Source organism: Podarcis erhardii (assembly GCF_964252035.2).
Source record: "Podarcis erhardii genome assembly, chromosome: 15".
Taxonomy (NCBI): domain Eukaryota; kingdom Metazoa; phylum Chordata; class Lepidosauria; order Squamata; family Lacertidae; genus Podarcis; species Podarcis erhardii.
Window position 1 is genome coordinate 5,374,307 of NC_138505.1, and position 23,717 is coordinate 5,398,023.

The window sequence follows — 23,717 nt, forward strand, 5'->3', positions numbered from 1 at the left end:
AAAAAGGTTCTTTTGAAACCTTTGGACTTCCTCCTCTCCCTTCGTGGATTCCATTTCCAAAAAATAAAAATACTCTTTTCTTTTTTCTGCGTTTTTTACCGTTCTCCATCTGTTATATGATCTTAGTTACCAAAGTTCAGTTCACATTGCCAAGTGTCATTGTATCCCTGCCAATGATTTCAAATGCCTACAGTGGTCTTTTAAGTATATTATAAAAAGTTACTCCAATCTTCTAAGAATACTTGAGCTTCCTGGTTTCTGATCTTTCCCGTCCGTCTCGCCATTTCTGCATATTCCATTAACTTGGTCTGCCATTCCCCCAGGTCCAAAAGTCTTGCAAGCTCCCTGCTCCTGGGCAAGCGCTTGCTGATGGCCTTTCCCTAGAATGCTCTATTACAGGGGTGCCCCGCAAGACGAACGCCTCGCAAGACGGAAAACCCGCTAGACGAAAGGGTTTTCCGTTTTGGAGGCGCTTCGCAAAACGAATTTCCCTATGGGCTTGCTTCGCAAGACGAAAATGTCTTGCGAGTTCCTGCGGTTTTTTCCCCCTTCCCCCCCTTTTTCTAAGCCGCTAAGCCGCTTATCAGTTGATCCGCTAAGCCGCTAAAAGCCGCTAATAGCGCTAATCCGCTAAGCCGTCAATGGGCTTGCTTCGCAAGACGAAAAAACCGCTAGACGAAGAGCCTCGCGGAACGGATTAATTTCGTCTTGCGAGGCACCACTGTATTTTATTGTTGTTAGCTGCTCTGAGCCCAGCTTCGGCTGGGGAGGGCGGGATATAAATAAAATTATTATTATTATTATTATTATTATTATTATTATTATTATTATTATTCCAAGCTACCTTCATGTCTGCGATGGATTCCAGCTTCTGCTGCTCCTTAGGCTTCCTCCGCTGGAAGTCTTCCATCAGGTTCTTGATGTTGCTTCCGATTTCTGCAAAGTTTAGGTACATGTTCTGCAAACGAGAAAAAGCAGCGGATTGAAGGAAATGTCAGGGGGGTCTGGATATTGCTAGAAGAAGCCAAAGGGGTCCCCAGCATCTCGTCCAGCATCGTACAGAGCGTTCCCCAAAGACTTTTTTTTTTTTTAAATGGTTTGTATTTGATTTTACAAATATAAATTTATAACCGTACCAAATACACATCCATATTAAGAGACTACTCTGAATCTCGGGACTTCTCCCCCATCACCTCCATGGATTCTATTGTCAATATTTTCAACTGCATATTATTTCATAATCTGTATTTTATGTCTACAGTGGTACCTCGGTCCTCAAAATTAATCCATTCCGGAAGTCCGTTCCAAAACCAAAGCGTTCCAAAACCAAGGCGCGCTTTCCCATAGAAAGTAATGCAAAGTGGGCTAATCCGTTCCAGACTTTTAAAAACAAACCCCAAAGAAGCAATTTAACATGAATTTTACTATCTAACGAAACCGCTGAGTCATAAAATGAAAGCAATAGACAATGTACTGTAGTCACACAGTCAATCAATCAGTAGCTGTACTGGATTGCACACAGTCACAAAAACAAGAAGAGCCGCGAAAACAAAAACGCAAAATAAATAGCAAAAACAGGCAGACCTCAGCGTGACACTGAAAACGGAAGTGTGGCACTCAAAACGGAGCACGTTTGGCTTCTGAAAAAAGCTCGCAAAGTGGAACACTTACTTACGGGTTTGCAGTGTTTGAGTACCAAGGAGTTTGAGAACCAAAGTACCACTGTATCCATATTGTCCATAGTATTTGATCCATTACAAGTGAGATTAAAATCCTGCTAATGTTTTCATCTGCTTACAGTGGTCTCCTAAATAAATTATAATTTTTTCCCCATTTTTTATTGAATTTCTTGTCTTCTTGGTTCCTGAACTTTCCGGTCAGTTTTGCCATTTCGGCGTAGTCCTAACAGCTTGGTTTGCCATTCCTCTTTCTTTCTTCTTCCCATCTCTGGGCTAATAGCATTTATGCTGCTGTTGTCACATACATAAAGAGTCTTTTCTGTTCCTTTGGGATATCAGTACAGTGGTACCTTGGGTTACATATGCTTCAGGTTACATACGCTTCAGGTTACCTTGGGTTAAGAACTTGGTTTCAGGATGAGAACAGAAATCATGCTCCAGCGGCGCGGCATTAGCTAAAGTGGTGCTTCAGGTTAAGAACAGTTTCAGGTTAAGAACGGACCTCCAGAACGAATTAAGTACTTAACCCGAGGTACCACTGTACCTATAATTCCTAACAAAAAGGCTTCTGGGTTGTTGTTGTTTTTTAACAAAAGTTATTTAAAACGTTTTTTTCAGTTCATTATATATCATTTCCCAGAAAGCCTTTATTACCCTACATGACCACCACATGTGATAAAAGGTACCTTCCAAAAGACTTACGTTGGCGTAAAACTCGTCATTCTCGGCCGACAAGACCACCTCCCGGAGGTCCTTACTTATGCCCGGGACTCGCGAGAGATCGATGCGGTTGTTGTTAATCCCAAGCAGCTCATGGACCATTGCCTGATATGTCCACTACGCAGAGAGGAAAAGAGAGTTAGCAGAGTAGGCAGAAGGAAGGAAAGCTCCAAAACTTAGGAAACGGATCATCAGGCATCTCTAAACATCTCCATCTGAAACCCCAGGGAGCCACTGCCTGTCGGGTATGTGTGCAGAAGCCAGACCCTGTGACCAAGACTGGGGCCTTCCTAAGTTTGTTCTGAAGAGGCAAGGTGAGGCCGCACAGGTGAGGCCAATTGGTAACTTACTGCACCTGGTGGCAAGAGCTGGGAAGGGATATAAGTCAGCATTTCCCTTCGACTCTTTGCCACAGCAACACATTCCCTGCCTTGCTGCGTTTGACTCCTTGCTTCGTGTTCCTCGGACCCCTGACTTCGTGACTCCTTGCTTCTTGATCCTCGGACCCTTGACTTCTTGACTCCCAGCTCTCTGACCCTCGGACTCTTGGCTTCCTGACTCCTGGCTTCTGGACCCCCGTTCCTGCTCCCACCCCGCCATCTTCCCCATAGTCCTGACGTCCCCAGCCAGGACTTTGATCGCCCATGAACCGGACCATGACACTGCCAGCCAGTGTAGGCAATGCTGACCTAGATGGACCAGTGGCGCTTGGTTTAGTGTTGGGGCGGGCTAGCAATAAATCACACCGAGTAGGCAAACTCTTTATCAGAAAAAACAAGGTGTGCTCAGGAGTGCCAGGCCAATAAGCAGTCGGTGTTGCCCCTATGAGCAAGTACCATTTGTGCTGCCAGGGTGCAAAGATCCGCCCAGCGTCCCCAAATTTAGTTAATTTTGCATGCATGGCACAGTTGAGAATGACAAGCGCCAATGTTGAGTCTGCGAAGTGCCACCGTTGTGAATGACCATCGCCGCTGGCGCAGCGTGTCTTTGGTAAATAAGTGCACAAAGTCGAAAGTCCTTTAGTGAAACAGTAGGTATATATTTCGGTAATATCTAGGTATATATGTATTTTGTTTTTCTAGCTTGATCAAAATTATTTATTTCCTAACAGGTAGATAAGAGCTTCGGCGGCTTCAGTGGTGGGCAGCAGGTGCCCCCCAGAATTCAGCGCCTGGGTGCCCCACACACCTTACACCCCTGGGTAAAGACGGCCCTGCCTATATGATAAATAAGGCAATGATATGTACAATTTTACAATATGCAGAGGATAATATGTGCAAAGAAACCGGAGAGAGAAGCTGAGGGAAGTCCTGGGGAGAGGGGATAAAAAGGGAGGGAAATGTAAATGGTTATATTGATTGATAATTTGTTTGTTAAAACTGTTCAATAAAAATATATATATAAAAGATGGCCCTGCCTATGAGGCAGTTGTGGGGACTAAGTTCCATCCTCTCTGGACGTTTTCTGAAGCAATCTGAGGCTATGCCATCACACCTGCCTTTGCTCCTCCCGTTTCATGCCTCTCCTGGTCCTGGGAGGCCAGGAGGGAGGGGAGCTTGCTGCAGCAAGAGGGGGAGACACCTGTGCCTCTCATCTCTGCCTCTTGGCCTCCCTCCTCCGGACTGCTCTCTGCCACAGACTCTCTGCTCGCTAAGATCTCTGGCTTCCGACACCTCCTCCTCCTCCCAGGTAGAAGGCAGATCCACAGATTCCCATTTAAAGACAGCTTCAAGGCGACAGAGAGGAACGAGGCTCTCACCTGGTTCAGGAGTGGAGTGATGGCGTCATCCGAGCGGTCCAGGAGCAGCAGCAACGGAGGGACTTCGGTGCGACGGAAGTCAAAAAGCTCATACTCTTTCGTGATCACTTGCTGTTTGGAGGGGAGGAAAGGAATAGGCAAGCCAGGTAGTTAAGGTCTGAAAAGGTCCTCTGCACAGGGATTGCAAACTTAGTTTTTCTACCCTGGCACTGGAAGGCAAAAAAGACTGGCCTGTGACTTTTTTGGCTCAGTGGGAGAGCAATTGCTTGTCTTGCTGGTTCAGTCTCCAGGGGCATCTCCAGTTAGGCCCCTGCCTGAAATCTAGAGAGCTACTGCTGCCAGCCAGTGTAGGCAATACTAAGCTAGATGGGCCCCAAATTCAAATAAAAGTGTTTTCGTTTTAATATATAACCCAAATAACAAAATAGAACCTTATGAGACAAGAGCATAAAAACGAAACCGAACTGAACCAAGGTTGGCACGGGATCATATAGTCAAGAGAAGAAATGATATAGCTGGTTATCCAGATATTTCCAGTAAGACAGGTAAGTTCAAGGTGCCGTCCTAAGAAACGAGAGAGCAAAAAGTGTGGCGCTCGTGACTTGCAAGGTCTAGAGAAACACAACAGCTGAGAGACCTCCAGAGGAACAAGGACTGCTGAGAATAAAAAGCTCTGTCTTACATCAAGAAACATTTCCAACCAGTTAGATCAGGGCTTTCCAAACTTTTCATGTTGACGACACACTTTTTAGACACGCATCACTTCTTGACACGGTAATTCAGTTTTACTAGCAAACCAGAGGTTAAACTTACCCCTTTCTAGCCCCGGGAGGAGGGCTGGGAGCGTTTGTGTGAGACAACACCCCTCCCCACTGCTTCCGACACACAAAACATGTCACGACACACAGTTTGGAAAGCTCTGAATTAGATGGTAAAGGTAAAGGTGAAGGGACCCCTGACCATTAGGTTCAGTCACGGATGACTCTGGGGTTGTGGTGCTCATCTCGCTTTATTGGCCGAGGGAGCCGGTGTACAGCTTCCGGGTCATGTGGCCTGCATTACTAAGCCGCTTCTGGAGAACCAGAGCAGCGCACGGAAATGCCGTTTACCTTCCCGCCGGAGTGGTACCTATTTATCTACTTGCACTGGCATGATTTCAAACTGCTAGGTTGGCAGAAGCAGGGACCAAGAAAGAGGAGCTCACCCATCGCGGGGATTCGAACCGCTGACCTTCTGATCGGCAAGCCCTAGGCTCTGTGGTTTGACCCACAGCGCCACCCGTGTCCCAAATTAGATGTTACTTATCCCTAATTTCTTGAGAGACTTGTGGAAGAGGCAAAGGGTGCTTTACGATTTATCACATGCACTTTGTTGAGCACTGCCCTGGTGTTCTCTTTAAAAAATAATAATTCACTAGGCAGTGTCATACAAATACTTTTACTAAATAAGAACGAACCTTGACGCACTCTGCCAGCCTCTTGGCTGGTTCAGAAGAGAGCTGGTAGCGGATCATGGGGCATTTCTTCAGCGACAGGAGCAGAGCGGTCAAGCCTTGGGTGGTCCTGGAGAGCTGAGCCTGGTCCCAGCTGTGCCCCTAAAGAAATATGGTGAAAAGATCAATGAGAGCCGAGCAAGGCCTGTTTGGTTTTATTTCATTTATTACATTTGCACACTGCCACCTGATGTTCCATTAACACCCCGTGATCTTCATGATGTAGTTTGCGGGGGTGTAACATGGGGATTAGGTCCAGTCATGGCCGACTCTGGGGTTGCGGCGCTCATCTCGTTTTATTGGCTGAGGGAGCCAGTGTACAGCTTCCGGGTCATGTGGCCAGCAGGACTAAGCCGCTTCTGGCGAACCAGAGCAGTGCACGGAAACGCCGTTTACCTTCCCGCCGGAGTGGTACCTATTTATCTACTTGCACTTGACGTGCTTTCGAACTGCTAGGTAGGCAGGAGCAGGGACCGAGCAACGGGAGCTCACCCCATCGCGGGGATTCGAACCGCCGACCTTGTGATCGGCAAGTCCTAGGCTCTGTGGTTTAACCCACAGCGCCACCCACGTCCCTTACATGGGGATTAACAGCTAATAAAAGTTTGGGGCTCTTTATTTGGGGCTTCCATCTTGTTCCACCTTCTGGCAGGTGGGAGTCCTGTCGCGACAGTCTTCAATAAAGACCAAGCCTAAAGGCTGATGTTTTGCTCCGGTATTCCTGGCTGGTGTCCTTGTTTTTTGTCCAAGGGAGCCCTCAGATTTCTCCGTTAACAGGGGAAGTTCACGACATAAAAATATGACATAAAAATACGCAAAGAAAGCAGCCAGCAGCCTGCTTAGGTGATGCCCCGGGAGCAGCTACAGAATCGTAGAGGTAAAGGTTAAAGGACCCCTGGACAGTTCAGTCCAGTCAAAGGTGACTATGGGGTTGCGGCACTCATCTCGCTTTCAGGCTGAGGGAGCCAGTGTTTGTCCGCAGACAGCTTTTCTGGGTCATGTGACCAGCATGACTAAACCGCTTCTGGCGCAACGGGACACCATGACAGAAACCAGAGTACACAGAAACGCCGTTTACCTTCCCGCCGCAGTGGTACCTATTTATCTACTTGCACTGGTGTGCTTTCAAACTGCTAGGTTGGCAGGAGCTGGGACAGAGCAACAGGAGCTCACCACCGTCATGGTGATTCAAACCGCCGACCTTCTGATCGGCAAGCCCAAGAGGCTCAGTGGTTTAGACCACAGCGCCACCTGCGTCGGAAGGGGTCATCTGGTCCAACCCCGTGATGAACCCATGACAAGACGGCTCTCCTATGACAAAACATCTTGCTTAGTCTGCTGCTAGGTGACTGTTGAAGCCTCCAGACATTTGACGCGGTTATCACACCCCTTTGGACGGCCACTGCTTCCCCTGAAGAATCCTGGGAACTGGTGCTGAGAGTTGTGAGGCGGCCTGGAATTTACCGGGATTCCTCTCACGCCACCTACCTGACAGCAGGCAGAGATGTTGAGAGAGAACACATGCGGGTTCACGGCGATGTAGTCTCCGTAGAATTCCTGCCAGGCGAGAAACAGGAGAGACTCGGTGTCATAGCAATGCCCAAGAAGCTATTCAACTCCAGTGACCAGACCCGGTGTCAACATGTGGCAAAGCGAGGTTGGGTATAAAGCAGGGGCAGGGTTTGTCACTGCGGCAGCTAAACTGGTGAATGGGAGCGGCCACCAATCTTGAGAGACCTACACTGGCTCCCAGGACGTTTCCGAGCACAATTCAAAGTGTTGGTGCCGACCTTTAAAGCCCTAAACGGCTTCGGTCCTATATACTTGAAGGAGCGTCTCCACCCCCATCATTCTGCCCGGACACTGAGGTCCAGCACCGAGGGCCTTCTGGCGGTTCCCTCACTGAGAGAAGCCAAGTTACAGGGAACCAGGCAGAGGGCCTTCTCGGTAGTGGCACCCACCCTGTGGAACACCCTCCCACCAGATGTCAGAGAGAAGAACAACTACCAGACTTTTAGAAGACATCTGAAGGGAAGCTTTTAATGTTTGATGTATTACTGTATTTTAATATTTTGTCGAAAGCCGCCTAGAGTGGCTGGGGAAACTCAGCCAGATGGGCGGGGGATAAATAATAAATTATTATTATTATTATTATTATTATTATTATTATTATTATATTTGGTGCATCATGAAGAGTTGGGCAAGGGGAGAGGCTTAAGGGCCTGGGGGGCTGCATTAGATTATACTGCAACAGCACCAGTCCGCCTCTACGTCTCCAAAGCAGCAGGGATACTTTCTTTTTTTTATAATATTTTATTAAGTTTTCCATTTTACAGTTTATAAGCACTTCCTCATTTTTCACCCTATTTTTGCTCATATGAGGTACTCGACTCCCACCCCCCACCCAAGTCTCATGGTTACCATAATTGTTTATAATGTCCTCGCATTTATACTTCTTCCTCTTTACATTATACAATTCCCATTGTCCGTTTTTAAAGAAAATGTAAATAGGTAGGGTCATCAACATTACAAGTCGTCTTCATTCAATCCTGCTAGTGTTGTTGATCGTTTGCAATTGTCCTTTAAATACTGCATAAATTTACCCCAGTCTTTTTGGAAAGCTTGATCACACAGGTTTCGGATTTCCCCGGTCAGCTTCGCCAGTTCTGCATATTCCATCTTCTTCATCTGCCACTCTTCAATTGTTGGTAGTTCCTGTTTTTTTCCATTTTTGGTTTCTCTCTCCCCTACTATACCCAGTAAAAATGCTTCTGGTTTTTTAACAAATGTACTTTTGTACATTTTCTTTAATTCATTACTAATCAAATCCCAGAAGTTTTTTACTTTGCTACAAGTCCAGCACATGATAGAAATTTCCTTCTTTTTCTTTACATTTCCAACATTCCTTTTTTTTCATCTTACACATTTTAGCCAATTTAGTTGGTGTTAAATACCACCTATACATCATTTTCATAGTATTTTCTTTTAATGCACTACAGGCCGTAAATTTAATTCCCTCATTCAGCAGGGAGCCTTTCCTCAAAAAGGAAGCCCAGAGATACAAAAACTGATGGAATATGCAGAAACGATGAAACTTACTGGAAGAATAAGAAATCAACATAACTTTTTTTTGTAAAAAAATGGAAACAGTTTATGGAATTATTTACAGTTAAATTGTAAACAGATAAGATCATTGACAATATTATTGTAATAACATGCAATTTCATAAGAGTACAGTAGCACCTCGAAAGTCAAACGGAATCCGTTCCGGAAGTCCGTTTGACTTCCGAAACTTTAGGAAACCAAGGTGCGGATTCTGATTGGCTGCAGGAAGCTCCTGCAGCCAATCAGAAGCCACCTAAACTGCATCGGACATTCAGGTTCCAAAAGAATGTTTGCAAACCAGAACACACACTTCTGATTCTGCAATGTTTGGGAGCCAAAACGTTCGACTCGCAAGGCGTTCGGGACCCAAGGTCCGACTGTATATATTTAAAGAAGATGAATAAATGACTAAATTAAGTTAATGTGGATATGCAGAAGATGTTAAAAATAAATTTAAGGAGCCGCAGAAAGAAGGGGAAGGAAGCCAAGTTTAGAAATGTCAATATGATTCTAAAATTAGTGGAATGTATAAACCTGAAAAGTAGAAATATATATATTTTTTAAAAAAGGAACCAAGAGACTTCCTGGACTTGTGGCTCGTTGACCGTAGACATACCTGGACTTCTGCCACAACTTCCTGCTCGTCCGCCTCGGCCAGAGACTTGACGTTGCTCTTGCTGATGACATTGCTGAAATCTGGAAGGAGGCAGGGAGAGAAAGGAAGCAGGATAAGCGAGAGACAGAAGGGGGAAAAAGTGGTTGCTGGGTGGGATGTGGGTCTGTTCCACGGTGGGCCCTAACCACTCCATCCCCCCAATTTTTTTAATTCATTTTATAACGCAAATAAACAACACAAACAGAAAAACAAACAATACAGTGGTACCTCGGGTTACATACGCTGGGTCAGCAGAGGTTACAGACTCTGCTGACCCAGAAATAGTACCTCGGGTTAAGAACTTTGCTTCAGGATGAGAACAGAAATTGCGCAGTGGCAGCAGGAGGCCCCATTAGCTAAAGTGGTGCTTCAGGTTAAGAACAGTTTCAGGTTAAGTATGGACCTCCGGAACGAATTAAGTACTTAACCTGAGGTACCACTGTACAAACAAATTCTTGTCTTATCCGTTTTTTCCCTAAACATTGTTAGGTGAGCTTCCCCAAGTCCCCCCCTATCTGATTTTCATTTTACCTCATCTTTAGCAGTTTACATATATCATAATTCTTAACCATTTTTAACACACTTACTTTTACCATAACAATCTTCACATATTATCCTTTACAAATAATACTATTTTAAAATACACTGTCTTCTACTTCTAACCCCACATCCTGTATCCACTTCCAAAGCTATTCTAAGATTTAAATATTAACATTTTTTTTCCAGATATTCTTTAAACTTCTTCCAACCTTCTTCCACCGTCTCTTCTCTCTGGTCTCGGAGTCTCCCAGTCAGTTCGGCAAGTTCCATATAGTCCATGGGCCCTATCCACTCTTGACTTTCTCCCCATCAAAGTCTTCCAGGAGCAGGCTGCAAACCAAAGCAGCTGTTCTGCTCCATCGGGGCGATTGCGTAAGCCGAGGACGACCTCTAGAGGCCTGTTTGGGTCAGCTCACGCCATCCCCAAATAACCGAAGGTTTGTGATTAATGCAGCTATCAATGAGAACCGCTTATTCTTAAAAGATGTGCCGTTCTCTCAAAGGAGAGGTCCAAGGCAGCAAACACATGCATAAAAAAGAAGCACTTGGTGAATCATTGTACAGTGGTACCTCGGGTTAAGTACTTAATTTGTTCCAGAGGTCTGTACTTAACCTGAAACTATTCTTAACCTGACATCACCTTGCCAACAAAGGTCCGTATCCTTAAAGCTCTGGTTTTCCCAGTAGTGATGTATGGAAGTGAGAGCTGGACCATAAAGAAGGCTGATCGCCGAAGAATGGATGCTTTTGAATTCTGGTGCTGGAGGAGACTCTGGAGAGTCCCATGGACTGCAAGAAGATCAAACCTCTCCATTCTGAAGGAAATCAGCCCTGAGTGCTCACTGGAAGGACAGATCCTGAAGCTGAAGCTCCAATACTTGGGCAACCTCATGAGAAGAGAAGACTCCCTGGAAAAGACCCTGATGTTGGGGAAGATGGAGGGCACAAGGAGAAGGGGACGGCAGAGGACGAGATGGTTGGACAGTGTTCGTGAAGCTACCAGCATGAGTTTGACCAAACTGCGGGAGGCAGTGGAAGACAGGAGTGCCTGGCGTGCTCTGGTCCAGGGGGTCACGAAGAGTCGGACATGACGAAACAACTAAACAACAACAAAAACCTCGGGTTAAGTACTTAATTCGTTCCGGAGGTCCGTACTTAACCTGAAACTGTTCTTAACCTGAAGCACCACTTTAGCTAATGGGGCCTCCCGCTGCCGCCACACCACCGGAGAACGATTTCTGTTCTGATCCTGAAGCAAAGTTGTGAACCTGAAGCACTATTTCTGGGTTAGCGGAGCCTGTAACCTGAAGCGTATGTAACCCGAGGTACCGCTGTATTTTAATATTCTGCTGGAAGCCGCCCAGAGTGGCTGGGGAAACTCAGCCAGATGGGCGGGGTAAAAATAATTATGATGATGATGATGATGATGATGATGATGATGAAGAAACATGTCAGGAGAGAATTTATTTTTTATTTTTTGCATTTCTAGGACACCTTCTTCTCCAAGCAGCTCAGGGTGATGCTCCAACCACTACGCCGTGCTGCCAGGAAAATGCAACATACCGAGAGGCTTTCCGTACTTACAAATAAAATAGGTGCTGTATTTTGGACGTCGCAGCTCCTGGATGAGGTAATCCACGTTTTCCTGAAAGGACAACCCATCCAGAAACCAGTGAGGCGAGAAATCAAGTCCTTAAACCAGTTACAGAAAGCAAAGTATTTCATCTCACTCCTGGTAATTTTCAAGTTGTTTTATATAGCTATATATTTGGTTGTCGTCGCCCACCTTTAGGGTTTGAAACAGGGTGGGTAAAAAAATCAATGTTTTTTAATATATATATATATCAAAAAATCAGATTTTTTGGGATTTAAACTGGATTTTTAAATAAAATGCTTTTGGAGAAAAAAATCTTTCTAAAGATAGTTTTCTATTTAAGTTACATTATAGTCCAAAGGCTATTCAACAGGAAATGAGGGTTTAAGTTTTTCATGTATGCTAAAACTCAATCCAAGTTTGTTTTAATCGTTTAACCACATCAGTTAACAAACATGGACACATATGCTATAACGTTATTGCTTTAGTTAAATAAATTCTTATTAAGGAAGTGATTATTTTTCTTCTTCCAATAAAGTACAACAGGAAAGTTGTCCCAATATAAACAGTTCACTTATTAAACCTCACAATAATTTCATAATTATCTGTCAATGTATTTCTAATAGCATAACCAAGTCAGTGAGTTCTGATATAACCGTAAAAACTACTCTGAAAATTTATTATTCAAAAAACGAAACCTTCATCTGGTTGTGGATATTAAGATTATACCTGCAAGAATGAGTCTTTCTGTAAAAAAAAATAAATAATGATCTAAATCAAGTCTTACTGACTAGTGGTTTAAACCAAATCCACTCTGGTTTGAAATCAATAAACATGCAAGTTCCAGGGACCTGAAGGCTAATGGGGAGAAGTGAGCCCCAAACATCTGGATGGCTCTCCCAGATGTTTCCCCACCTCTGGCAGAGGCTCCCTTCTGCCCTGTCTCACCTTGGTGGGCCGCAAGAAGCAGATGGCTTTCAGGTGCTTCATGTTCTCCCGATTGGCTGAATCGATGCGCTCAAAGAGGTACACCTCCTTCTGCAGGATCTCCGACTGCGTGTACACCATGCTCACGATACTGGTCTGCGAGAAGGGTGGATAAAAATCAATGATTTTTTAAAAATAATAATTAAAAAATCGGATTTTTAAAATTTAAATTGGATTTTTTTTTCAATTCCTTATGGATTATTTCCCAATACAGAACAGTCTTTACCTGCTGGTCAAAGAACAGCAAGGAGGGAGCCAGTCTGGCTTCTCCAGGGAGGGAGCACCAAAGTTGTCTGGGGGGGAGCCACCACCGAGAAGGCCCTCTCCCTTGTCCCCACCTAGTGGGTCTGGGAGGGTGGTGGGATTGAAGGAACGTCCCCACCCCCATCGTTCAGCCCGGACACTAAGGTCCAACGCTGAGGGCCTTCTGGCGGCTCCCTCACTGCAAGAAGCAAAGTTACAGGGAACCAGGCAGAGGGTCTTCTTGGTAGTGGCACCCGCCCTGTGGAACGCCCTCCTACCAGATGTCAAAGAGAACGACAACTACCAGACTTTTAGAAGACATCTGAAGGCAGCCCTGATTAGGGAAGCTTTTAATATTTAGTGAATTATTGCATTTTAATATTTTGTTGGAAGCCACCCAGAGTGGCTGGGGAAATCCAGCCAGATGGGTGGGGTAAAATAATAAATTATTATTATTATTATTTATTAAGAGAAGGTCTTCCACTGAAGGACTCTGATGTTGCAGGACTCGAACTCCCACCGTGTCAGGGGTGCGGTCCATTAGAGCAGGGAGTCTTCGAATCACAAAACTGCGGAGTTACAAGGTACTCCCCGCAAATGCCATCAAGTCCAACGCCCTGCATTCAGGAGAAAGAAAGATCCCCCCCACACTGTGACCAATTGAAATGAGGAAACACAAGAGTTCAGAGCTGGAAATCAGCTAAATAATAATAATAATAATAATAATAATAATAATAATAATAATAATTTATTATTTGTACCCCGCCCATCTGGCTGGGTTTCCTCAGCCACTCTGGGCGGCTTCCACAAAGACCAAAAATACACTAAGATGTCACACATTAAAAACTTCCCTGAACAGGGCTGCCTTCAGATGTCTTCTGAATGTCAGGTAGTTGTTTATCTCTTTGACATCTGGTGGGAGGGCGTTCCACAGGGCGGGGGCCACCACCGAGAAGGCCCTCTGTCTGGTTCCCTGTAACTTTGCTTCTCGCAATGAGGGAACTGCCAGAAGGCCCTCGGAGCTGGACCTCAGTGTCCGGACAGAATGATGGGGGTGGAGACACTCCTTCAGGTATACTGTAGACATTACTGAGCCCCCATGGGCCAATGATCTCAGTACACGCCACCTCCACCTGCCCACCTGTTCAAATCAGTCCATTTAGAACCCCCATGAGGACTGGAATCTTGATTTCAGTTTTAGGGGACGGGCTGGATCTGAGTGCCAGAGAGCCCCTGTTTGGCATGCAAAATATCCCCGGCTCAATCCTTGAAGGCCTGGGAATTACCCCTGCCCTGAAACCCCTGGAGAGCTGCTGCTGCTGCCAGCCCGTGCTGGCAACACTGGCCTGGATGGAGCGTTCCTCCGTTCCTCCCTCCCCCTTTCCGAGCTCACCGTCTCTTTGTCCATCAGAAGCACCTTCATGCCTGTCCCGCTTTCCTCGATCATCTTGGCGATGTACTGCTTGACTGCAAAGACCACGTTCATTTTCCCTCCCGGTGCAAACCCCTTAATTTTTTTTGCAAAGAAATGCAACTAAACAGGATCCCCCTTTTTCCCTTTTCTTTTTTCCTTCCTTGCACCAAGCCTGGAAGAGCTACCCAATTTCTCTTCCTCTCTCTCTCTCTCTCTCTCTCTTGGCTCTTGCAACCCTGGGAGCTGTAGTTCTCCAGCTGACTCGGTTGCAGCTGCAAGCAGTGGGAGACTACATCTCCCAGAAGCCTCCGCGCCTCCCGGGCTGACATTGCAAAGGCTGGGTTTGCAAAGGAGCAAATCTCATTCGGTGTTTCCGCAGCGCGCCGAGAGGGGGCGCTTTCAGACCGGAGGAGTCGCTGAGCGAGTTTGCTTTCCTTTCTAATTTTTGCTTGGAACGATGTGCTATGCTCAGCAATGCATCTGAATGCCGCTCGCTGGAAACACCAGGAGAGGAGACTTGGGTCTTGGGTTCGGATCCTGCCCATGGGGGCGTTTGGTTGACCGCTGTGAGGACAGGATGCGGGGACTAGATGAGCCCACTTTGGGCCTGATCCTTACCTCCTTACGGACGGAAATTAAGTACAGCTATCCTTTGTCAACAACAAATTGTCCTGTTTTTTTGTGCAGAATATATGCTATATGGTAATTTATGGATCTAATAGGTATCTCAAGCCATTTGCACGTGTTGCCCTGCAACCAGTCCATGCAGAATGTGTTGTTGTTGTTTAGTCATTTATTCGTGTCCGACTCTTTGTGACCCCCTGGACCAGAGCACGCCAGGCACTCCTGTCTTCCACTGCCTCCCGCAGTTTGGTCAGACTCATGCTGGTAGCTTCGAGAACATTGTCCAACCATCTCGTCCTCTGTCCTCCCCTTCTCCTTGTGCCCTCCATCTTTCCCAGCATCAGGGTCTTTTCCAGGGAGTCTTCTCTTCTCATGAGGTGGCCAAAGTCTTGGAGTCTCAGCTTCAGGATCTGTCCTTCCAGTGAGCACTCCGGGCTGATTTCCTTCAGAATGGAGAGGTTGGATCTTCTTGCAGTCCATGGGACTCTCCAGAGGTACTCATATTAGAACCACTGAAATCAATGGCCACGGCGGGCAACTTAGGTCCATTAATGTCAATGGGTGTACGCCAAGTAGAACTTAGTTCGCTGCGAGCTGAACAGTTTCATCCTGGTGTAAAAAGCTCAGTTATAGTCAGGAGGAGATTGTGCATTGTTTAAGATTGGGAGGACGGCAAACTTTTAAACCCATGAGCTAACATTGTCCTCCTAGCCCCCCCCCCCCCGCAAGATGTCTGAAGCTGCAGACAGACGTCCCCGTCGGATTAAACGCCACCTTGGGCAGATCCCAAAAATAAGCAAGTGACGTCACCGGGGCACGACGGGACGTCTTGCTCCTTCTGCGACACAATTTGTGTCTCCGGGGCTCAACCTCACGCCTCATTCTTGTGACCCCACAGAAATAAACAGCGGCTGAGAGCAGACAGGGGTCTCTCTCCCCCCAAAACCCCCTGCTTGGTGGCGGGCAAGTTGCTTGGCTTGAATGCTGCCTTCGAGAAACTGCCTAATCTCCTAACATTTTGGGATTAGGTGCTATTCCTGGCATGGCGAGACAGAATTAAAAGAAAGAAAGAAATAAAGGCGCTTGTGCGCAATAAACCCAAGCCACCTTCACTTCCCCACCGCTATTTATAGGTTTACATAGTTTCATGGATAAATCCTGCCCTCCTGTGCCACTGGAGCAACTCTTGTTTATCTTGCGATGGGCAAACTGCACACAGTACAGTAGTTCCCTCCTGGGTCCTGCTGGGTTTTTACACAGCTGTCATTTTTATTTTTTCCCCAAGCTGCCACGATGGAACTCACTGCTGCAGGAGGCCCTGCCGGCCAGCAAGCTTGGACAGCGTCAGAAAGAGAACTGGACAAATACAGTGGTACCTCAGGTTACATACGCTTCAGGTTACAGACTCCGCTAACCCAGAAATAGTGCTTCAGGTTAAGAACTTTGCTTCAGGATGAGAACAGAAATCGGGCTCCAGTGGCGCGGCAGCAGCAGGAGGCCCTATTAGCTAAAGTGGTGCTTCAGGTTAAGAACAGTTTCAGGTTAAGTATGGACCTCCGGAAGAAATTAAGTACTTAACCTGAGGTACCACTGTATCTAAAACATCCTGAAAAGCTCCTCCTTCCTTCTTCTGGCTTTTTTATATGTCACCTCTAAATTTTTCGCATTATCTTTGTCCATTTTGTATATTGTTTTTCTTCCATCTTTGTCCATACGGTGTCTGTATACAAATAAATCTTTCTGTATATACAAATCTTCTTGTCTGTCAATATTCATTTACAAATACTGTTAATTACCTCAATTGCATTTTGTTTTAATTCATATTGTCATTAATGTCCAATAAAATTTCTTTTTATTTTCCCATTATGAGGTTTATTTCCATTCTACTGATTTCACTATTTCACCTTATCCTATATATGACATGTGGGACGCGGGTGGTGCTGTGGGTTAAACCACAGAGCCTAGGGCTTGCTGATCAAAAGGTCAGCAGTTCGAATCAACGCAATGGGGTGAGCGCCCGTTGCTCGGTCCCTGCTCCTGCCAACCTAGCAGTTCAAAAGCACGTCAAAGTGCAAGTAGATAAATAGGTACCGCTCCGGCGGGAAGGTAAACGGCATTTCCGTGCGCTGCTCTGGTTTGCCAGAAGCGGCTTAGTCCTGCTGGCCACATGACCCGGAAGCTGTACGCCGGTTCCATCAGCCAATAAAGTGAGATGAGTGCCGCAACCCCAGAATCGGTCACGACTGGACCTAATGGTCAGGGGTCCCTTTACCTTTATATATGACATAATCCCGCCCCCCCATCTGGATAGTTCAGTGGGTTAGAGCATGATGCTGGTAACGCCAAGGTTGACGGTTTGATCCCTGTATGGAATGGCTGCGATATGTCCCTGCATTTGCAGAGGGTTGGACTAGATGACCCTCAGGGTGCCCCAATTCTGTGATCCTATGAAATTCATGGGGGATAAAGGTTTTCAATGACTCCCTGCCACAATGGCTGTGCTCTGCCTCCACGGTCAGAGGCAGTGACGCCCCTGGATGCCTGTTGCTGGAAATCGCAGGAAAGGAGAGGGATCTTGTGTTCGAATCCCGCCTGTGGGTTTCCCACAGGCATCTGGTTGGCCGCTGCGAGAACAGGGTGCTTGACTAGAGGAGCCGCTGGCCTGACCCAGCAGGACTCTTCTTTCATTGTTTAATCGTTTAGTCGTGTCCGACTCTTCGAGACCCCCTGGACCAGAGCACGCCAGGCACTCCTGTCTTCCACTGCCTCCCACAGTTTGGTCAAACTCATGCTGGTAGCTTCGAGAACACTGTCCCACCATCTCGTCCTCTGTCGTCCCCTTCTCTTTGTGCCCTCCATCTTTCCCAACACCAGGGTCTTTTCCAGGGAGTCTTCTCTTCTCATGAGGTGGCCAAAGTATTGGAGCCTCAGCTTCAGGATCTGTCCTTCCAGTGAGCCCTCAGGGCTGGTTTCCTTCAGAATGGAGAGGTTGGATCTTCTTGCAGTCCATGGGACTCTCAAGAGTCTCCTCCAGCACCAGAATTCAAAAGCATCCATTCTTCGGCGATCAGCCTTCTTTATGGTTCAGCTCTCACTTCCACACATCACTCCTGGAAAACCAGAGCTTTTACTATACGGACCTTTGTTGGCAAGGTGATGTCTCTGCTTTTCAAGATGCTGTCTAGGTTTGTCATTGCTTTTCTCCCAAGAAGCAGGCGTCTTTTAATTTCGTGACTGCTGTCTCTTCTTACATACTTCTAAAAATATCACATTCGTTCCCCCCAGGTGTGAGAGTTTTAGTTCAGTAAATCAGCTGCAAATTGCCGCATGAATCTTGCTCTGCTAGATTCAACCCCAGCATAATGGCAAACGGCTGCTAGGAAAGAGTGTCTCCCTGAGACCATATATTTGAAAACCCTGTCGCTAACAATGCTATAAAGGAAACATTTACAAGGAAACAAGGCAGCAATTAAAACGACGAGCCCTTTCCTGATACGATTAAAGCGTTTTAAATCACACTAGGCTCCCTGGGGGGAAAAATCCCGACAAAATGCAATTATGGACCAGATTAACACACTGCTTATAAGGCAGTGGACACCAGCTTGTTGCACTTCCAGCGATTCACGGGTGCATTGGGCTTAGAAGCAAACTTTTTTTTGGGGGGGGGGGGAAATGTGGTTCCTTTGGGACTTTTTGTGTAAAAAGGAAAATGAATTAATCTGAGACATTTGGATTGGAAGATTGGGAAAACATTGTCTAGCAGAAAGTAGATCAGCTGGATGTCATTCTAGAGAGAATATTTTGAATAATTTCTTTTACGCAACTGACAGGACACTCCTTTTTATTTTTTCCACTCCCTCTTTTCTTCTCTTCTCTCCTTTTCCTCCAGTTTCCTTTTCTTCAGCATTCTCTGGAAGCTGTATAATGTATAATTGTGCCTTTATAATAAATAATAATAAATTTTTATTTATACCCCGCCCTTCCCGGTTCAAAAACCGGGCTCAGGGCGGCTAACAACAAATTTAAAACTTAATTATAAAAGCAGCATAAAATACAGTATAAAAACATGAATAACAATAAAAATCAAAAATCAACTCGATAATCCCCAGGGAATGCTTTGTGAGAGGCATTCGGCAATCCCCAAGATTATTCGAGGGAAAGCCATGTGCTTTAAATGCGATGTTAAAATGTGCAGTGTGGATGTGACGCATGGATTTACCCATACAATGGATGCCCTAGATGTCGTAAAATTGCATAATGGTGTACATGGGTTGCCCGGGGGCTGAACAGGTGCTTGGAGGTGGTAATGGGCTGGACAAGAGACTCATTCAAGGAGAAGAGGGCTATTGATGGCTGCTAACCAACTGGAGGCAGTGACGCTTCTGAATATTAGTAGCGGCAAACTTCAGGAGGGGTGAGGGCTTCCTCCCACGCTTGAATCCACAGGAATCTGGTTGGCCACTGTGGGAACAGGATGCTAGACTAGATCAGGGGTCAGCAGACTTTTTCAGCAGGGGGCCAGTCCACTGTCCCTCAGACCTTGTGGGGGCCGGACTATATTTTGAAAAATAAAAATAAAAATGAACGAATTCCTTTGCCCCACAAATAACCCAGAGATGCATTTTAAATAAAAGGACACATTCTACTCATGTAAAAACATGCTGATTCCCGGACTGTCGGCGGGACGGATTGGGAAAGTGATTGGGCCGGATCTGGCCCCTGGGCCTTAGTTTGCCTACTCATGGGCTAGAAGCGGTTCTCAACCTGTTGGTCCCCAGATGTTGTTGGACTACAACTCCCATCATCCCTGAGCTCCGGCCTTGCTAGCTAGGGGTGATGGGAGTTGTAGTCCAACTTCTGGGGACCCACAGGTTGAGAAACATAGCTGTCAACTTTCATATTTGAAAATAAGGGATCAGCAGCCTCAAAAATAAGGGATCAGCGCCTCACCTGTCCCGAGGACAGTCTACGGGATATCTAACAATCCGGGATAGCAGCGGCAAACGGTGCTGGAATAAGGGAATTTCCTGCAAGAAAAGGGAAGGTTGACAGCTATGGTTGAGAAAGGCTGTGCTAAGATGGATTTCCTTTGGTCTCGGCCAGCAACGCCTGATGTTCTTAAGTGTCCGGCTCAGTATAAAGCTGTTTCCGCTCATTCCTGTGGCCGCAACCAGGAGCCCCAGGCTAGGAATTCTGGCTTTGGCTGCAAAAATGAAGCACAGAGGCTTCTCTGCAAATCAGCGCCGGTGTGAATATCTCCCCCCTCCCCAAATTCGGTCTTATGAAAGGCCATCCCACTGCTGTCCGATTCCACACACAGCTGGGACAAGATCAGCACCGACCCCCATGAAAGGCCTCGCTTCCCCCCTCCTTGAGCATCTTCGCGTATCGGGCGGCCATCTGTTCGCGTGTGTTTATCTCCTTTCACTTATCCTCTTTATCGCACTCCTTCCCTTGTGGTGACTTGTGGCCACCGGCGAACTCACGTGATCTCCCCATCAGTCACTGGCTGTCTCGATTCCGGGCTGGGATGATAATCTCCCTTTGTTGAGCTGACACAGAGCATCGGGGGGCAAAACTGTGGCATCCTCTTGCCGTGAGACAGTAAATATCCCTACGAAGCCACCTGCTTTTAGGCCTGAGGAGGAATTGAGCTCACCCTTCCTGATGTTAGGAAGCTGTTTTCTCCCAGACAGACCCAGATGTACCTCGAGATGCTGCCGAGGGCAGAATCTAGACCTTCTGCTCTCCTGCTAGCCCTCATGGTTCTAAATCCGTCGGGTACAAAGACAATGGTCATTTTGCACAAGAAAATTCAACAGGTTGTTAAGCTTGGAGCAGGGAGACCGGAAGACAGCTACGTCCTGATGCACGACCCCTTTAGATAATAATAATAATAATAATAATAATAATAATAATAATAATAATAATAATTTATTATTTATACTCCGCCCATCTGGCTGGGTTTCCCCAGCCACTCTGGGTGGCTTCTAACCCAATATTAAAAACAATGCAGTCTCAGACATTTAAAACTTCCCTAAACAGGGCCGCCTTCAGTTGTCTTTTAAAAGTAAAACAGTTGTTTATTGCCTTGACATCTGGTGGGAGGATGTTCCACAGGGCAGGCGCCACTACCGAGAAGGACCTCTGCCTGGTTCCCTGTAACTTGGCTTCTCGCAGCGAGGGAACCGCCAGAAGGCCCTCAGAGCTGGACCTCAGTGTCCAGGCAGAACGATGGGGGTGGAGACGCTCCTTCAGGTATACAGGACTGAGGCCGTTTAGGGCTTGAAAGGTCAGCACCAACACTTTGAATTGTGCTCAGAAACGTAAAGCATGCGAGGCTCTGACAGGGACTGGCCCCAAATCACCCCGTGAACTTGATGGGTAAACTGCTTTGTGAGCAGAGAAGGCCCCTCCATCTCCGGTATCTCCAGAAATATCCCCCAATTCTGAAAACCTGGAGAAGCACTGCCGGTCAGTGCAGACAATGCTGGGTAGGCAAACCTCAATGGCCTGCTTTGGTATAATGCAGTTTCCTATGTTCCTGCTTTAGTGATGTATGGAAGTGAGAGCTGGACCATAAAGAAGGCTGATTGCTGAAGAATGGATGCTTTTGAATTCTGGTGCTGGAGGAGACTCTTGAGAGTCCCATGGACTGCAAGAAGATCCAACCTCTCCATTCTGAAGGAAATCAGCCCTGAGTGCTCACTGGAAGGACAGATCCTGAAGCTGAGGCTCCAATACTTTGGCCACCTCATGAGAAGAGAAGACTCCCTGGAAAAGACCCTGATGTTGGGAAAGATTGAGGGCGCAAGGAGAAGGGGACAACACAGGACGAAATGATTGGACAGTGTTCTCAAAGCTACCAGCATGAGTTTGACCAAACTGCGGGAGGCAGTGGAAGACAGGAGGGCCTGGCGTGCTCTGGTCCAGGGGGTCACGAAGAGGCGGACACGACTAAACGACTAAACAACAACAACAACAACAAATGTTCCTGCTTAAATCTACTCTTTATGCAACACCATGAGGACTGGAATCTTGCCCATCCTTTTAGCGAAAGGGTTTGTCGCTCAGGGCGGAACATCCCCTGATGGGTCTGGGAATGTCACCTGCCTGCAGGTCCGGATTTGGGTTTGATGAGGCCCCAGGCTACTGAAGGCAATGGGGCCCTTTATATGTCCAGCTGTCCTTTATCACAACAAATTGTCGCTGTTTTTTGTGTTGAATATATGCTATATGGTCATTTATGGACCTCATAGGTATCTAAAGCAATTTGCACTTCACAAAATGTGTATTTTATCAAAGTAATTGATACAGAAATGAGCAAACCAGTGATATTTTAGGGAGCAGGCTAGCAGGTGGGGCCCATGACTTACATCATAGGAGCCTACACAACACAAAACACTGTTGCTGTATGTAGGCTTTATTTTATTTGTTTTTTTATCTTATATTTTGCAAATGTACATCCAGTTTTTTTCTTTAATTTTTTGGGGGGGCCTCCAAGAGAGTGGGTCCCTAAGCTATAGCTTGTTTAGCTTATATGTAAATCCGGCACTGCCTTCCTGAAACCTTGGGAAAGAAGAGGGTGGAAGAAACTTCAATGGCTGCATGGTTGTCATTACACATGGCTGTCAGTCACAGAGAGCAGGGAAAGTGCACTGCAACATTTCGCTAGATAGCTGAATGTGCCTTTGTCCCAGCCGAGGCCTGTAGCTTTGTCCAAAATGCCTCTCTGACTGTTTAAGCATGAAAGGACTTACAGTGGTACCTTGGGTTAAGTACCTTGGGTACTTGATTCGTTCCGGAGGTCCGTTCTTAACCTGAAACTGTTCTTAACCTGAAGCACCACTTTACCTAATGGGGCCTCCTGCTGCTAAATGATCCTCAGACTTTGAAAAAGCTGCTATCACTTGATCAAGTTCATCTGTTTTGCTGAATTGATTAAACTAAGTAGTTTTAATTGGATCTGGAATAAGTGTGCAATTAATGGTTACTGTTTGGAATTCTTAGTGTGTCGTGAAAACTGCTTTTCTGAGTTACTGCTATTTATAGGATAGGATAGGATAGGATAGGGTGCACTAGGGGACCAAGGGGACGGTGGACAAAAAAGTTTGGGATCCACTGCTTGAGATGCTTTTGCTCAACACTATGAAAAGCGTCTTGTCAACGTACCTGCTCTCCCCCTCCAGCCCAAACAGAATGCAAACAGCTCTGTTTCCTATTGATTTGTATAAAACAGCAGACCAGCCTTGCAAACAAGACTTCCTCTCACCCCACCCGAATTGCACAAACATTGCAGCAGAGTGGAGAAGCGCCCCGCCACGGCGTTTAATATTTTGTATAAAAAGCCAAGGAAACAAAACTCAAGCCCGTCTCATCGGGGGACCGGACTCGCAAAGCACAGAGCTCTCTTTCATTGCTGGACTTTTCTGTGTCCCCAGAAATGATAAACAATCCTTTTGTCTGGGACATAAACAACGGCTGGGGGAGAACAAAGCCGGTGATTCACTTTGCGGGTCAGCTGAGGTGCCCATGTGACCGCTCCCACCCTAGCTTCCTGCTCCCACTAAAGTGAGGCTGATGCCGACTGAAGCAGAGAGGTCCCTTCAGATAGCGAGGGTTCGATCTGAAGGCTCTCCGGGGGGGGGGGGGGCTTAGCCTGGGAATCAGGACGGATTGGTCAGTGCCAGGAACGTCCTGGATACGGGGGAGCAATGGGCCTTCCCATCACCCCTGGAGAAGTGCAACCAGGACACCTTACATGTCTATGATGCATTGATTAATTGCAATTATTTTAAAATGGGGTAGGGCTGTCAGGTTACAGCATCCTGGAAGGGAAGGCTATGCAATGGCTACTAGTGATCACGCTTCTGAATACTAATAGCTGGAGACTGCAGGAAGGGAG

General features: G+C 46.5%; 1 protein-coding gene across 2 annotated transcripts in view; it reads right to left on the reverse strand.

Annotated features, from left to right (window-relative positions):
* VPS45 (vacuolar protein sorting 45 homolog) overlaps positions 1-23,717 on the reverse strand; it is a 58,149-nt gene that overhangs the window by 31,249 nt on the left and 3,183 nt on the right. The window contains exons 1-9 of one of the 2 annotated variants that reach the window (XM_081841062.1): positions 14,168-14,413; positions 12,493-12,627; positions 11,535-11,595; positions 9,372-9,451; positions 7,139-7,207; positions 5,615-5,752; positions 4,159-4,269; positions 2,382-2,516; positions 845-958 (exon numbers count right to left, since the gene is read on the reverse strand). In XM_081841062.1, the coding sequence (XP_081697188.1) occupies positions 845-958; positions 2,382-2,516; positions 4,159-4,269; positions 5,615-5,752; positions 7,139-7,207; positions 9,372-9,451; positions 11,535-11,595; positions 12,493-12,627; positions 14,168-14,260 (936 nt within the window). In that variant the 5' untranslated portion in view covers positions 14,261-14,413. Of the gene's footprint in view, positions 1-844; positions 959-2,381; positions 2,517-4,158; positions 4,270-5,614; positions 5,753-7,138; positions 7,208-9,371; positions 9,452-11,534; positions 11,596-12,492; positions 12,628-14,167; positions 14,414-23,717 lie in introns of those variants that run through there. The other variant, XM_081841063.1, reaches the window with a different exon arrangement.